The following is a 15,201-nucleotide window of genomic DNA, read 5'->3' on the forward strand; positions in this document are numbered from 1 at the left end:
TTCCAAAAATGCTGCTTGTATTATATGGAGTGCTCATAAACAAGCTTGTTCAGTAACAGAGCAACACGGTTTTTATTGAAGTTTTCCGATTTGTTCGGGTTCACTGCAAAGACCTTGCGGTATACATCCGGGCCAGTATTGTTCGTGCAGCGCAGGCGCACACTGATGTTTTGTGTTTTTATTTGCTACAAGATATTGTAGAGCGTTGCAGCGATTATACAGTTTGTACTGATTGTGACGTTTTAGAAAGGATTGTAGTTCAACCATGGGCGGACTGCCCAAGGGCCCGGGGTCAGTAGGGGGCCCCATGAGATGCCCCTGGTACCTTTTTCATTGGCTTTTTTGAGTTTGGGCAAGGACACAGGGGCCCCATGATCCCCTATTGCCCAGGGGCCCCATGAGGTGTCACTCCGCCCATGAGTTCAACTAAATATTATTGCAGTACCATCTGAAAGGTAGACAAAATGTAGGACACCTAACAGACCATGGAAAACAGGGCAAGGCCTGGGCGTGGAAAGGGGCACATGAGGCATCATGCACACTAGATATTTAGCCCCTGTGTCTGAGATGCTGCAATTTTTGTCTAACGTTCTTTCTTTGGGTTCTACTGAGGGACGTCACCATAGCACAGCTCACAATTTTTTGTAAAGCATTTTAGTATTTTCTAATCTATTCTATTCTTTTTTTATTATTTATGTTCTAATGTATTCTGTTCAAATTCATTCTATTCAACATTCGAATTTTGGAAGGCAGTTATATTCTATTGTATTCTGTTCTATTGTTTTTCTATACTATTCTATATTTTGATTCTCTATTCTAATCTTTTCTATTCTAGTCTTTGATTTTCTATTCTAATCTTTTCTATTCAATTCTACTCTATTCTAATTAATTCTATTCTTTTCCTTTATTTTCTGCTCTGTTGTGCTCTGCTTTATTTTCTATTCTATTCTTTGATTTCTATTCGAATGTTTTCTATTCTAATTGATTTTATTCTTTGCTATTCCTTTATTTTCTATTCTATTTTGTTCTGTTTTACTCTTTTTTTCTACTTTATTCTGTTCCTATTTTTTTATTTTCTATTCTAGCCTTTCTCAACCAGGGTGCCATTAGGTTTCTTCAGGGGTGCCTTAGCAAAATGTCTGAAAATTGGCCAAAACTTGTATACAAGCCAGCGGGTGGAATAAGCCTACCATTTCGTTACACAACGCTACAGGTTTTCATTGTGCACCATTACAACCTTCTAGCCGCCGCCATCCTGACAACCAATGACATCAGTTGATAAGGAGGATGTTGGCTGCCTGTACAGCATCCTAGTTTGACCCTCCCCTGCCCCTCTCTATTAGTGCTGGGGTCACATTAGCTCAGTAATGGAGGGAGAGGAGAAACATCGGTATACTAGTCAGTACCAGTGTGCAACAGTGTATTTGCTTTGGAAGAATAAACGCCTCTAATGTTGGGTGTCCTGCGTGTGTGGATGCTCCTGCGTTATATAAAACTATTAGAATAGTTTTTTACATTTTAGAATGGGGTGCCTCAAGACTGTTTATAATTTTAAAGGGGGCCTTGACTGAAAAGAGGTTGAGAAACACTGTTCTACTCCATTCTTATTTCCTCCATTCTTTTCTATTCTATTATTTTGTCTATTCTAATCTTTTATATTTCTTTATTTTCTGTTCTACTTTATTCTATTCTTGTTTTCAAATTTGAATTGGTTTTCAAATGTGTTTCGAATTCAAATCGATTAAAATTTTGGCCGAATTTCGTTTCGTTATTTCAGAATCATTTCAATTAGTTAATATTGTAATTCGGATACATCCAAATCTCTGAATAATGGAAAATGTGTCCAATTTTCAATTCGGAACAAAACGAACTGCGTTCCCCCGCGTTCCCACTGGAAAAAGCCCTGGTGCTTCTACCTTGTATGGGCAAGCAGATACACTCTGACAGGAAGAATCAATGCATTACCACAGCACCGTGGCAGTTCATTGAGATCTGCAAGCCTACTACAGAATATTGTGAATGAGCTGCCTTTTTTTTTTTTTAAATTGTAACAGCTAGCGGGGAGAAGATCCCCGCTAGCTGTCAAAACAAGGGGAGCAGGAGCTGGTCCTTTCGTAATATGTTACATGTTACACCCTGAATATGGGTGAAACGTTACAAAATGTGAACTTATCCTTTTAACAATTAGATTTTACTGCTACCCACAGGAGGAACAAACAAAAAGAATGTATGCCAGCCCAGGATAACCCCTCTTACTACTATCATGCCTCAGTTTTGTAGCAAGCAGTATCAGGAGCATGACCATTGACACAGAGTGGTGGGACTTCTGTACATTGATGGACCCCTAGAAAAGAGATCTTACGTGAATATAAAAATTGTATTTTCTTTTTCAACCATTGAGAGACACAGGAAGTCATTCACCTTCAGGGCATCCAAAAGCAGTCCAACTGAGGGATGGACAACAGCAAACAACCACTAACGGGTCTAATGTGAGCAAGATAACTGACTGACTGCCTGCAGTTCAAGAGTCGCCAAAAGGACCAGTACCTTAAGCTGGCACCAGATGAGCCTGAACCCTCCACCTTGTAAGGGAAACTTGAAAAAAAAAACAAGACCAGGTGTTAAATTAGCATAGGAATCTGAAATATCTGGACATGAGAGGGAAAACAGCAAACTGAACATAAGTGTGTAAACTGGTCTACCTGATCCAGCCAGAAGGGTGGAACAAAAAACAAATTCCCTACAAGGAAATAAACCATGGTCTGAACCGTAGTCAACAAGGAGAAAGAGTTTTGCTCTAAGAACTGGGATTGAACAGAGGAATTTGTGAAAGATGTCCTAGTAGCAGAAAAACCAGAAGCGCCTTAATTTGGAGAAGACCCTAAGCCTCAAATGACCTAACCCCATAAGGTTTGAAGGAAAAGTGATTACTACCAGGGAAGCCAATACTACCAGGGAAGATTACGTAGGTCTGAAGTACTCCCAAAGAGTGCAACAGGAAGGGAATAAAAGGTAGATTTATCTGAAGAAACCTGGCATACACAGGCAAGGCTCAAGAGTCAAAGCCGTGGGAGGATGGTACTCAGTAAGTACAGTACATGTCTTAGCTGACCACAAAGACCAGAAGGTCCCTTAAGGGAGTGACAGGGATGGTAGACCTAAGGGATACCTTGCATAACTGCTGGACTTCCATGTCCAGAGGAGACAAACGGTGTGTAAGAGGACAGTGGCCATTGGGATACAGTTTCTGAGACCAAACTAGCACAGGAGCTAAAACAAGGCTCTCAAGGTCCAGAAGACCCCATGGAGCAGAAGGTCTGCTACTTGGTGTGGTGACAGGTTGAAGATGTAGGTTGAAGATGACAAGCTGAGAACATATTTGGTGGCAAGCTGTCACGGTCTAGCCTGCAGATTTCTGTTTGTGAAATTCTTACCTCTTTATTGCAGTGTTCTGCTAGATCTGTGCCTCCATTTCACATGTGCTGCTGGATTCTCTGTTCGTCTATGGGCAATGCCTTATCTACTGTGGTTTTATATCCTTTTCTCTTCTACCAGTTTCTGGGTCACCTCCCAGTCTGCTTCCCTATATACTGTATATATGAAAACTGATCAATCCTGATGTACTGACTCATTTCCCAAGGCCCTAATATGCCAGGACAGTACAAATACTCCCAAATGACCCCTTTTTGGAAAGTAGACACCCTAAGGGATTTAGTAAGAGGCATGTTGAATTTTTTTAAATTGTAATTTTTTCCCTCAATTCATTGTAAAATGAAAAAAATAAAATTTTTCCCCTGACAAAATTGTCATTTTAACAAGTTTTTTGTCACACACAGCATAGGCATACTTACAAGTACACCCAAAAACACATTCTGCTACCCCTCCCAAGTAAGGGGATACCATGTATGTTTTTTTTCACAGTCTAGCCAAGGCCCAAAATCCAAGAAGCACCTTTGGGCTTTCATGGAGCATAAATTGCGCATCTAATTTCCTGACTACCTATCACATTTTTGAAGGCCCTGGAGCAGCAGGACAATGGAAATACCAAAAAAATGACCATATTTTTTGGAAAGCAAACACCCCTACGCATTTTCTATGAGGCATAATGAGTCTTTTGAACATTTTGTTTTTTGCCACAAGTGTTTTGAAAATGTGATTTTTTTTTTTTGTACACAAAGTTGTAAATCTACAACATATTTCTAACACACAGTATTGACATACCATGAAATACATCTCAAAATACATTCTGCTACTCCTCCTGAGCATGTCATCAGATTACCTGAAGCTCTTTATTGAGACCCCTACCTCCTCTGAATCAGTTACTGTCCCACTGACAGTTGATGTTGCAGTGGGACACTATTGCAGATGATAATGGTGCACTGGGACACTGTGGGAGGTGTTGATGGTCCACTGGTACAGATGTTGATGTTTATTGGAACACTATTGCAGATGTCCTACACAAGGACACCGACAGATGTTGATGTTGCACTGGGATACTATTGCAGACCTTGTGCACTGGGACACTGACATGTTGACACTGCACTGGGAACACTATTACAGATGTCCTACACAAGGACACCGACAGATGTTGATGTTGCACTGGGATACTATTGCAGACCTTGTGCACTGGGACACTGACATGTTGACACTGCACTGGGAACACTATTACAGATGTTGTACAATGGGGCACTTAACAGATGTTGATGTGCATTGTTACATGGTGACAGATCTTGATGGGACACTGGTACATATGTTGTTGTGCACTTGGACACTGTGACAGATGGTTGCAATGTGTGGAACTGCACAGTAAAACCAGCAGTTACATACAGATCCCTGACCGGCTGCAGGCCTCCACTCTCTCAGTGAGAAGGAGAGCTTATTGGTGGGCAACCAAGCATATTTTTGGTTGTGCGTCTTGTTGAGGTGCAAATACAGCTTTGTGACTGGGCGATACATTTAAAGGGGCATTAATTTTTTTTTCTCATTCTATTCCTAAAAAGGAAGATGCCTGGAGTTTAGAAGTGCACATTGTTAGAAGCCAAAGTCCCCTTTTAAAAAAAAAATAATTTTTATAATAAAAATCCACTTTAAGCCAACATCATGCAGTACAAAAATACATAATTACATCCTCCATCCCTGTGTTTACCCCCCCCCCCCCTCCCCTTATCTTCTAGGTCTTTCCATTTACTTGTTCTTCATTTGTTCTGTCTTACTATTTCCCCTCCTATCTTTTTCCTATCATTCCCAAATGTATTCATTTTCTTTTTCCACTACACTCCAACTTTTCGATTTTTTGAAATCATACCATCCTTCTCAGGCTTTCTTAAATTTTTCCACTTTGTCCTCATCTATGTGATATAATTCTTCCATCTTGTACATATACTCAACTCTATCCATCCAACCTTTTATTTTTGGGGACTTTGTTTGCCAATATTTAGGAATGACTTTTGGCCACATTTAAAAGATGGAACAGCATCATATTCTTATATTGCTTCACCGAAAGCTCTGATTTATAAAATAGGCAAACTCACGGGTCTGTCGGTACACTAATCTTCTGAATCTCTTGTATATATTACATTATCTCCCTCCAAAACTCCTGTATTTTAGGACAATCCCACCAGATATGTGTCATTGTGCCCTTACTCCCGCATCTCCTCCAACACTGGGGTGAGGCCTCTGGCCTTAATTTATCCAAAGCCCCCTTTTAATTCAAATCATGTTAATAAATAATTTGTTTACAATACCTTTTAATTAAGTTTATGTATGACAGCGTAATCATATGGACATCTGTTCTTATTTTGGTAAGTTGTTCAAATCTATGTGCAGTAAAAGGAGTAATATATGGGACGCACTGGTGTGGATGGCAAAGTGCTTTTTACAGCGGCCATTTTAAAACCTGGAAGGTGAATTAAGGCTAGGGCGATCAAAGCAATTACATGTACACTTTATTGCCAAAAGTATTGGGATACCCCTCCAAATCATTGGATTCAGGTGTTCCAATCACCTCCACGACCACAAGTGTATAAAATCAAACACATAGGCATATGCTTCTACAAACATTTGTGAAAGAAGGGGTCGCTCTCTCAGGAGCTCAGTGAATTGAAGCGTGGTACCATGATAGGTTGCCACCTGTGCATAAAGTCCATCCATGAACTTTCTTTGCTACTAAATATTCCATGGTCAACTGTTAGTGGTATTATAACAAGATGGAAGCAACTGGGAACAACAGCACGACATGGTAGACCACGTAAAAAAGACAGAGCGGGGTCAGCGTATGCTGAAGCGCACAGAAGTTGCCAACTGTCTACAGAGTCAAAAAACCAAAGACCTCCAAACTTCCTGTGGCCTTCAGATTAGCACAACAGTGCGCAGAGAGCTTCATGGAATGGGTTTCCATGGCCGAGCTGCATCTAAGCCTTACATCACCAAGTGCAGTGCAAAGCGTCAGATGCAACTCTAGAGCAGTGGAGATGTGTTCTCGGTTTGGCAATCCAATAGCTATGTCTGGGTTTGGCATTTGCCAGAAGGATACTTACCTGACTGTATTGTACCAAGTGTTTAAATTTGGTAGAGGGGGGATTATGGTGTGGGGTTGTTTTTCAGGGGTTGGGCTTGGCCCCTTAGTTCTAGTGAAGGGAACTCTTAAGGCATCAGCATACCAAGACATTTTGGACAATTTCATGCTCCCAACTTTGTGGGAATAGTTTGGGTATGGCCCCTTCCTGTTCCAACATGACTGCACACCAATGCATAAAGCAAGGTCCATAAAGACATGGATGAGCGATTTTGGGGTGGAGAAACTTGAGTGGCCTGCACAGAGTCCTGGCCTCAACCCGCTATAACACCTTTGGGATGAATTAGAGCGGAGACTGCGATCCAGGCCTTCTCGTCTAATATCAGGGCCTGACTTCACAATGCACTTCTGGAAGAATGGTCAAACATTCCCATAGACACACTCCTAAACCTTGTGGACAGCCTTCCCAGAAGAGTTGAAGCGGTTATAGCTGCAAAGGGTGAGCCAAATCAATATTGAACCCTACAGACTAAAACTGGGATGCCATTAAAGTTCATGTGCGTGTAAAGGCAGGCGTCCCAATAGTTTTGGCAATATAGTGTATTTGCTATTGAAAGCTACAATATAACTACTTGTTGACAGTTCTCAATATCATCACATTGATGAAAATGTGCTAAAATGAGAAAACTGCCAGCAAGTGAGTAAAGTGTATGTAAACTCTAGCATTTTTTCTCATTTGCCCCCCTTTGGTCAATTAAGAATACCACTGAAAATGTTTTATTACAGCTATTCAACAGGCATAAAAATAAAATAGCTGTTTATCCCACTAGAAATATTGTGAGCTGATAACTTCCTGCACTCTCTTCCTCTGGACCGATGGCATTGTCCCCTGCTATCTTTGTGAACTACAAAACACCTTCCCCTGTTATGGAAAAGAAAGGGGAGTGTTATATAGTCCTAACACACTTCATGTTCATGGTGACAGTGCTGCTCAGCACTGGTTGTTGCCTAGTACAGGAAGTGAGTTAATAGCAGAATTACCAGGTTAAAATAAAGGGGAAAAAAAAGTGTCAAAGAAAAATAATGTTGACCTCACATAGATGAACTGATATTTAAGGGGAAGACTGTACATTCCCTCAACTCTCACAATTAATTTCCCTGTGCACGAGGGGCCAATTGCTAGGTTTATGCATGGTAGGGAGGGGAGGGTTGATTAGCCCTAGGCAAATAGCGATCTCCAGAAAGTCTGAATTTGCATACATTTTTCATGGAGCTCCAGAAATAGACTGGGCAGCATGTGAAGAGCAGGCACACTATGGTTTATACCCAAAGCACCTCCCCCACCAACCTATTTTCTCATTTAGTGTCAGCCTTGTTCCATACCTTCCCTTTAATTTATTATTGTGAAAGAGAGAGATAGACTAAAAAAATAAAAAAAAAAAAAACAACAAGACTGCAATCTAGCTTTTTTGGTCTCAACGCATACTTTTACTAGATAGTGAACATTAAAGAAGAGAAGGGTAAGAGAGAGCAAGTGAAAGAAAGAAAATGAAAATCTCTAATGCCTGCTGAAATGTCTGCTGAATTTTTGTTAAAGGTAATATCGCAAAGATTTAAAAAAAAAGAAACAAGAGACACTGTTGTTAAATATTTAATACAACACAAAGTTACTAATAATACTAATCTAATAAACACTTTTATACAGCTCAGGGAATTTTTATGAGTATGGAGAATTCTGCAGAGTATGAGGCCGCATGCAGCATTTTTAGATAACATATAGCAAGATTAATATACAGCAGACTTATGAAATTATCCATTAGACAAATATATACACATTACTTGCTGGTAAGATTTTTTTTAGACACATATTCAATCAATTAAATTTCTAGTAAGCTCACTAGGCTAGAATTCATTAAAAGATTGCCATACATACACATGCGGCCTTCTGGTCCTTCCACCCCAGCTAATCAAAATGGCTGTTTAGCCTGTTTACTAGAGATGGCATAAATGGTTTAGGCTTTATTCACATGGGGGAAGATGTACTAAAACTGCTGCAGTTGTGCATAGTAACCAGTTTCTAGCTTTAGCTTGTTCAGTTAAGCTTTGACAATAAAACCAAGAATCTGATTGGTTACTTTGCACAGTTGTACCAGATTCCGTGTGCACCAGGTTTAGTAAATCTCCTCCATGGTGTTGGATGTAGAAGAGCATCTGTGTGCAGGGGTTTATATGGTCATCACTCTATCTGTGGATTGACCTGCTAGAAGCAGCTTTAAAAAACTAAATATATATTATGGTCCAAATGCTGCAAACAGCGTTAGGGCTTGCTACAACAACCACATGATGTGATGTGTGGACTGAGGCATTCAGCTCAGTTCTCACTTTTAGGCTTGGTATTTGCTGAGCTTTAGGCTGGTGTCAGAGATGAAACAAACTTTCAGATCATCTGAAAGACAAAAAAACCCCCAAAAACATCCATTCCATACCAATCATATTATTGCATTCATGTTCTGAAGCAGTTTAGAAAAAGAAGCCATCTGTTTGCCAAGGTCAGTCGGGTTCAGTTACTATTGTCTGGCAGCTGTCCACAATGGACTAATATTAAAAGTAAAGCAAAACTCAATAAGACATAAAACAAATAGTACATGTATATTTTCAGTATTTAGGCCTCTTCACTTCGACCCTGTAAATAAAAGAGAGAAAATGATTAAATGGCAAGCAGGTACATTTTTTCTTCAAATACATCCTCGCTGTTTATTAACCACTTCAATACCTGGCACTTTTACCCCCTTCCTGCCCAGGCCAATTTTCAGCTTTTAGTGTTGTTGCACTTTGAATGACAATTGCGCGGTCATGCAACACTGTAACCATAAAAGTCTTTTAGCATTTTGATGTACAGACGGTCAATATCATTTCTTGAGGCCTGAAAATGCCAGGATAGTACAAATACCCACAAATGGACCCATGGTGAGTTTTTTGAAGTTCTAATTTTTTGTTACAATTTTTTGGAAAATGAATAATAATTAAAAATAATTTTTTACATATTGTCACCGGTCCTGTACAGTGTTATTGTATAACTGGTGTGGCGGTGATCAGGGACACTGACTGGTATCAGCATGTAATTTTTTTTTTAATACATTTTTTTTCCAACACACTATGACCACAGCAATACAATGTAACCATAGTACTATGGGCAAGTGATCGTTTTTTTTTTTTACACATTATGATAGCTAATACCAATGTATTTAATTGATATTAGCAACCATTGTTCCTGAATGAAACGGACTCAATCAGTCTTTTGTTGTGATTAGCTGTGATTGGGCAAAGCTCATCATATGATACTGATGGGCAATGATTGGCATTGTCTGTACCATGTGACCATGCTTTGACCAATCACAACTGTATACAATGGATGGCATGAAAAGAACATCCATTGTTTACAACGGTCATGTGATCTGCTGTGATTTGTCACAGCAGTCACATGACACTGGCAACGAGCTGATGTAGTCATCTGCGTGAACAGCACCTTCTGACAGGATGTCATATGACATCCACTCAGGAGGAGTGTCCCCGCCCAGCCGCCAGTCTGCTATAGGCCAGGTGGGAATGTGTTCAACATACTACTTGAACTCCTGTACACTGGTTGCATGATTAATGCTCTGGAGGAGAAAACATCCTTGTACTCTGATGTCATACTTCTTTATCTGGCAGATTCTAATTCCTCTCTTACTACAGGTTCTCACTCAATCTGGGAAATTTTCAGGATTTAAGATGAACTGGCATAAATCCAGAATTTTTCCATTTAATCCCACTCAAATTCCTGTGCTTCTGCAGACAATCCCACCCTTCAGGTGGTCCTCCGGTTCCACTATCTTGGGATTCAGATCTAATTACCCCTCTAGCAATATATACCTAATAATGTTTCAGTGCTGGCGCAGTGACTGAAGGATAGCTTAGGGACGTGGGCTACACTACCACTAACTCTACTGGGAAAGATACATTTATTCAAAATTATTTTTCTCCCCAGATTCTTGTATGTGTTTTGGCATGCTCCAGTTTATATCTCTAAAAAAAAAACCTTCACGGAAATTGATGAGTTACTAACTTCTTGTTTTACGGAGGTCTAGCCATCTTAGAATCTCCTTGGCAACTCTGAAGTTGCCTGTTCGGGGGTGGGTGTTAGCATTACCTAACCTACTGTTACTGCTTAGCGGCCCAATTGACTCATATACATGGGTGGTTTTCCCCTGATCTTAATAATGCGGTGGCGAAGTCTCAGGCAGCTCTAGTGAGGCCTTAATCAGTGTGTTGTATCAGAATGGTCTGTACCCTTCCATAGGGGCTGACCTCTTAAAATATTCCTATAAAATTTTCCATCTGTGTAACTGCAGAATGAAGGGCACCCTATTAATGCAATCCCCTAATGCTCTGCTGTGGTTCAACCCTACCTTATCAGAACTGGACAGGATCCCTAACGTACAATGTTGGGCTTAGTATGGACTCAAGTATGTTCATCAATTATTTTCCCCACGGGCATTCAAATCATTTCCCACCTTAAGGGCTGAACTTGGTATACCTAATACATACTATTATTTCTATCTTCAACTCTGTCATCCAGTTGCACCCTAATTCGGACTGCAGGAAGTTTCTCTCCAGCCATCTGCACTTGAAACTGCTCTGATAGGGAAGGATGATTCTTAGTTAATATCTACATACTATCATTTATAGTAACCCCTTCATACACCTTGTGTGGATAAACCTATATTGCAGTGACAAACTGATCTTATGGCACTATGGGGAGACTCCTGGGATGAGGTGGCGGGAAGTCAGGTAATTGCTGCAAGGGATAGGGTAATCCAAATTAAATATTTACATAGGATCTATTATATAACATGAGTAGATTGCTTTCCCTAGTGTCATAGATTTCATACTGCTACTGGAGACTTATTTCATATGACATGGTCCTGCCCTAGGGTGGGATCCTTCTGGTCTTCTATTACTAAATCTATGTTAGAAAAACTAGCTTTATCTAATATTTGTTATCCTAACAGGTGTTTACTTGGAGACTTTGGGGATGAGGACCTCCATTATTATTATTATTATTATACAGTATTTATAAAGCGCCATTAGTTCGCTCAGCGCTGTACATTACAAAGGGGGACAGAACATGTGACAGAACAATACCAATACAATGTGATACATGAGGGGTTCGAGGGCCCTGCTCTTTCGAGCTTACAATCTAGGAGGGAGGGGGTGGTGGCACAGGAGGAGATAGCTGTGGGGGATGGAGTGGTCCATGAACCCCAAAAGTTCCTGATCAAGTTTCCTCTTTTTTTATTGCCAACAACTGTATTGCACTGCATTGGAGAAAAACTTACATTTCTAGTGTGGATTAGATTGGTCAATGGGACCTTACTTACTGTATGTATAAATTGACCTATATTGCTAGAGGTTGTCCACGTAAATTTGGTCTACCTGGACTTCCTCCATATCTGGGGTTATTGAGGTTTAGATATTGACGTACATATCTGGGGATATTGACAACGATTTCCCAAAGCACATACGTTAGCTAACAAGACAACACAGCTGAGGAAGATCTGATAAAACCTCATACTGAGCTGTTTGTTCATTGATGAGTCACTGCTGTGATCACACACGAAGGTTTAATTTATTAATTAATTTAGGGCCAGTTCACACTACATGTGTTTCAGTTGTGTTTTTTTCTGCATCCAAAATGCACAGAAAGTAGGTTATATGGTTGTCAATGTCATAGTTCGCACCAGTCCATGTAGTTCCAGTTGCAGAAAAAAAAAAAAAGTAGAACAGGCTGCATTTTTCCTGCACAGAACTGTACTGGAATGCGGTAAAACACATTAAAAAATGCACCAGAACGCACATGTCCCTATTTAAATTGAAGAAAGAGAGAGGGGAAAAATTGAACCAGAAAGCATTAAAAACACAGCGGAATGCACCAAAAATGCGCATGCAGAAGCGCGTCTGGACCGGTCCTTAAAGTGGAAGAGACAACTCTTTACAAATTACCTTAGTAAATAAGGTGAAGTTGTGTTCACTTTAACCATTCAGCCGATATCAAACGTCGCCTTCCCTCTTCACATTCAGGCGCTCCCTCAAAACCCATCTCTTCAGGGAAGCCTACCCCACCCTCACCTAACGGCCATTCTCCCTCTTTCCTCCCACCCCTCATTCCCCTCAGCCACTTCCTACTGTACCTTTACCCCCTCCCTCCTAGATTGTAAGCTCGAAAGAGTAGGGCCCTCTTACCCCTCGTACGTTGTTTGTTGTTGCTGTACTGTTTCATGTATTGTCCCCCCCTCTATTGTACAGCGCTGAGCAAACCCTTTGGCGCTATATAAACTCGATGTAATAATAATAATATCAAGAATCCTGTTTTTTTTTTCGTTTTTTTAATAGTTTCTCCCTCACATGATTCGGTAATCAAAATGAGCAGTTTCACTTTCTGTACTAATAGCTTTGCAATGTGAACTGCCTCTGCCCCTCTATTATTTATTATTTATTTATTTATCGAGTTTATATAGCGCCAAAGGGTTTGCTCAGCGCTGTACAATAGAGGGGGGGACAATACATGAAACAGTACAGTAACATCAAACAGCACACAAAGGGTAAGAGGGCCCTACTCTTTCGAGCTTACAATCTAGGAGGGAGGGGGTAGAGGTACAGGAGGAAATGGCTGTGGGGGATGGAGTGGTAGGAGGAGGGAAGGGCAGCGGCTGTTAGGTGAGGGTGGGGTAGGCTTCCCTGAACAGGTGGGTTTTCAGGGAGCGCCTGAAGGTGAGGAGGGAAGGTGACAGTCTGATGGATTGGGGTAGTGAGTTCCAGAGGATGGGGGAGGACCTGGAGAAGTCTTGCAGTCGTGCGTGGGAGGAGGAGACCAGGGAGCAAGATAGAAGGAGGTTCTGTGAAGAGCGAAGGGTACGGGTATGGTGGTACCTGGGAATCAGGTCGGTGAGGTAGTTAGGGGCAGTGTTGTGAATGGCCTTATAGGTCAGAGTGAGCAGTTTGAATTTAATGCGTTGGGCAATGGGGAGCCAGTGGAGGGAGAGGCAGAGGGGGGTGGCAGAGGTGGAGCGGCTGGTGAGGTGGATGAGTCTGGCAGCTGAGTTCAGGATGGTCTGAAGCGGGGAGAGTTTGCACTGGGGTAGGCCGGTGAGGAGGGAGTTGCAGTAGTCAAGGCGTGAGATAATCAGGGAGTGTACGAGTAGTTTAGTGGTGTCTGGGGTAAGGAAGGAGCGTATCTTGGCGATGTTCCGGAGGTGGAGCCTGCATGTATTTGTAAGTGATTTGACATGAGGTTGAAAGGAAAGGTTTGAGTCCAGAATGACGCCAAGGACCTTGGCTTGCTGGGCGGGATTGATGGTGGTGTTGTTGGTAGTGATGGAAAGGATTGGGGGGGGGGGGGGCACGGGAAGGGGGAAAGACGAGAAGCTCGGTTTTGGAGAGGTTGAGCTTGAGGAAATGGAGCGACATCCAGTCAGAGATGTCGTTTAGGAGGTGAGTGATGCGGGCGGAGAATGTGGGGGTGAGGTGAGGGGTGGATAGGTAGATTTGAGTATCATCAGCGTAGAGGTGGTAGTTGAAGCCGTGGGAGTGTATGAGTTTGCCAAGGGAGGAGGTGTAGATGGAGAAGAGAAGGGGTCCAAGGACAGAGCCCTGGGGGACCCCAACAGAGAGGGGGAGGGAAGAGGAGGTGGCGCCGTTGTAGGAAACGCTGAAGGAGCGTTGGGATAGATAGGACGAGAACCAGGAGAGAGCGGTGTCTCTGATGCCAAGGGAGAGTAGTTTATTAAGGAGGAGGGGGTGGTCGACTGTGTCAAAGGCTGCGGAGAGGTCTAGGAGGAGGACAGAGTAGTCGCCTTTGGCTTTGGCGGTTAGTAGATCGTTGGTGATTTTGAGGAGGGCAGTTTCGGTGGAGTGTAGGGGACGGAAGCCGGACTGTAGTGGGTCAAGGAGGTTGTTGTCAGTTAGGTGGGCGCTTAGGTGATCGTAGACCAAGCGCTCAAGGAGCTTGGACGTGAGTGGCAGCAGGGAAATTGGTCTGAGGTTGTTGAGGTCAGTGGGGTCCAGGGAGGGCTTTTTGAGTATGGGGGTGATGTGCGCATGTTTTAGGGGGGAGGGGAAGATGCCAGTAGAGAGGGAGAGATTGAAGATGTGGGTAATGGAGCGGATGAGGGAAGAGGGGGGTGACCGGAGGAGTTGAGAGGGGATAGGGTCCAGGGGGCACGTAGTGAGGCGGGCTTCTGAGAAGACTCTGGTGACTTCCTCAGTGGTATTAGGGCTGAAGGAGTGCAGTGATGGGGGGGTTACGGTAGGCAGGGCCTTGGGTGTGGTGGGGGGCAGTGCCGTTGCGAGGTCAGAGGAGGGGAGAGATGAGGGGGTGATGGAAGGGGGGAGGCTAGATGGGGAGGTAGATTGCAAGTTGACTATGTCCTTGCGGATTGCGTCAATCTTGTTGTGGAGATGAGTGGCAATCTCGTGGGCGGTGAGGTACTGAGTGGAGGAGGAGGGGGAGAGAGCAGGGAGTTGAAGGTGGCGAAGAGTCGGCGAGGGCAGATGGAGAGGGTGTTGATCAGGTCAACGAAGTAGGCCTGCTTGGCGGCGTGGAGGGAGGAGGTGTAGGTGAGGAAGGCAGATTTGTAGAGGGAGAATGC

At 42.5% G+C, this 15,201-nt stretch overlaps 1 protein-coding gene across 1 annotated transcript in view; it reads right to left on the reverse strand.

Moving 5' to 3' along the window:
- Positions 1 to 8,149: 8,149 nt before the first annotated feature.
- The window catches only part of IK (IK cytokine), a 56,255-nt gene continuing 49,203 nt past the window's right edge, over positions 8,150 to 15,201 (reverse strand). The window contains exon 20 of the mRNA XM_089661244.1: positions 8,150 to 9,197. Within this exon, the coding sequence (XP_089517370.1) occupies positions 9,170 to 9,197 (28 nt within the window). The 3' untranslated portion in view covers positions 8,150 to 9,169. The remainder of the gene's footprint in view (positions 9,198 to 15,201) is intronic.

The sequence above is a fragment of the Staurois parvus genome, unplaced genomic scaffold (assembly GCF_062004578.1).
Source record: "Staurois parvus isolate SC_StPar_1 unplaced genomic scaffold, SC_StPar_1.0 ptg000006l, whole genome shotgun sequence".
NCBI classification, from domain to species: domain Eukaryota; kingdom Metazoa; phylum Chordata; class Amphibia; order Anura; family Ranidae; genus Staurois; species Staurois parvus.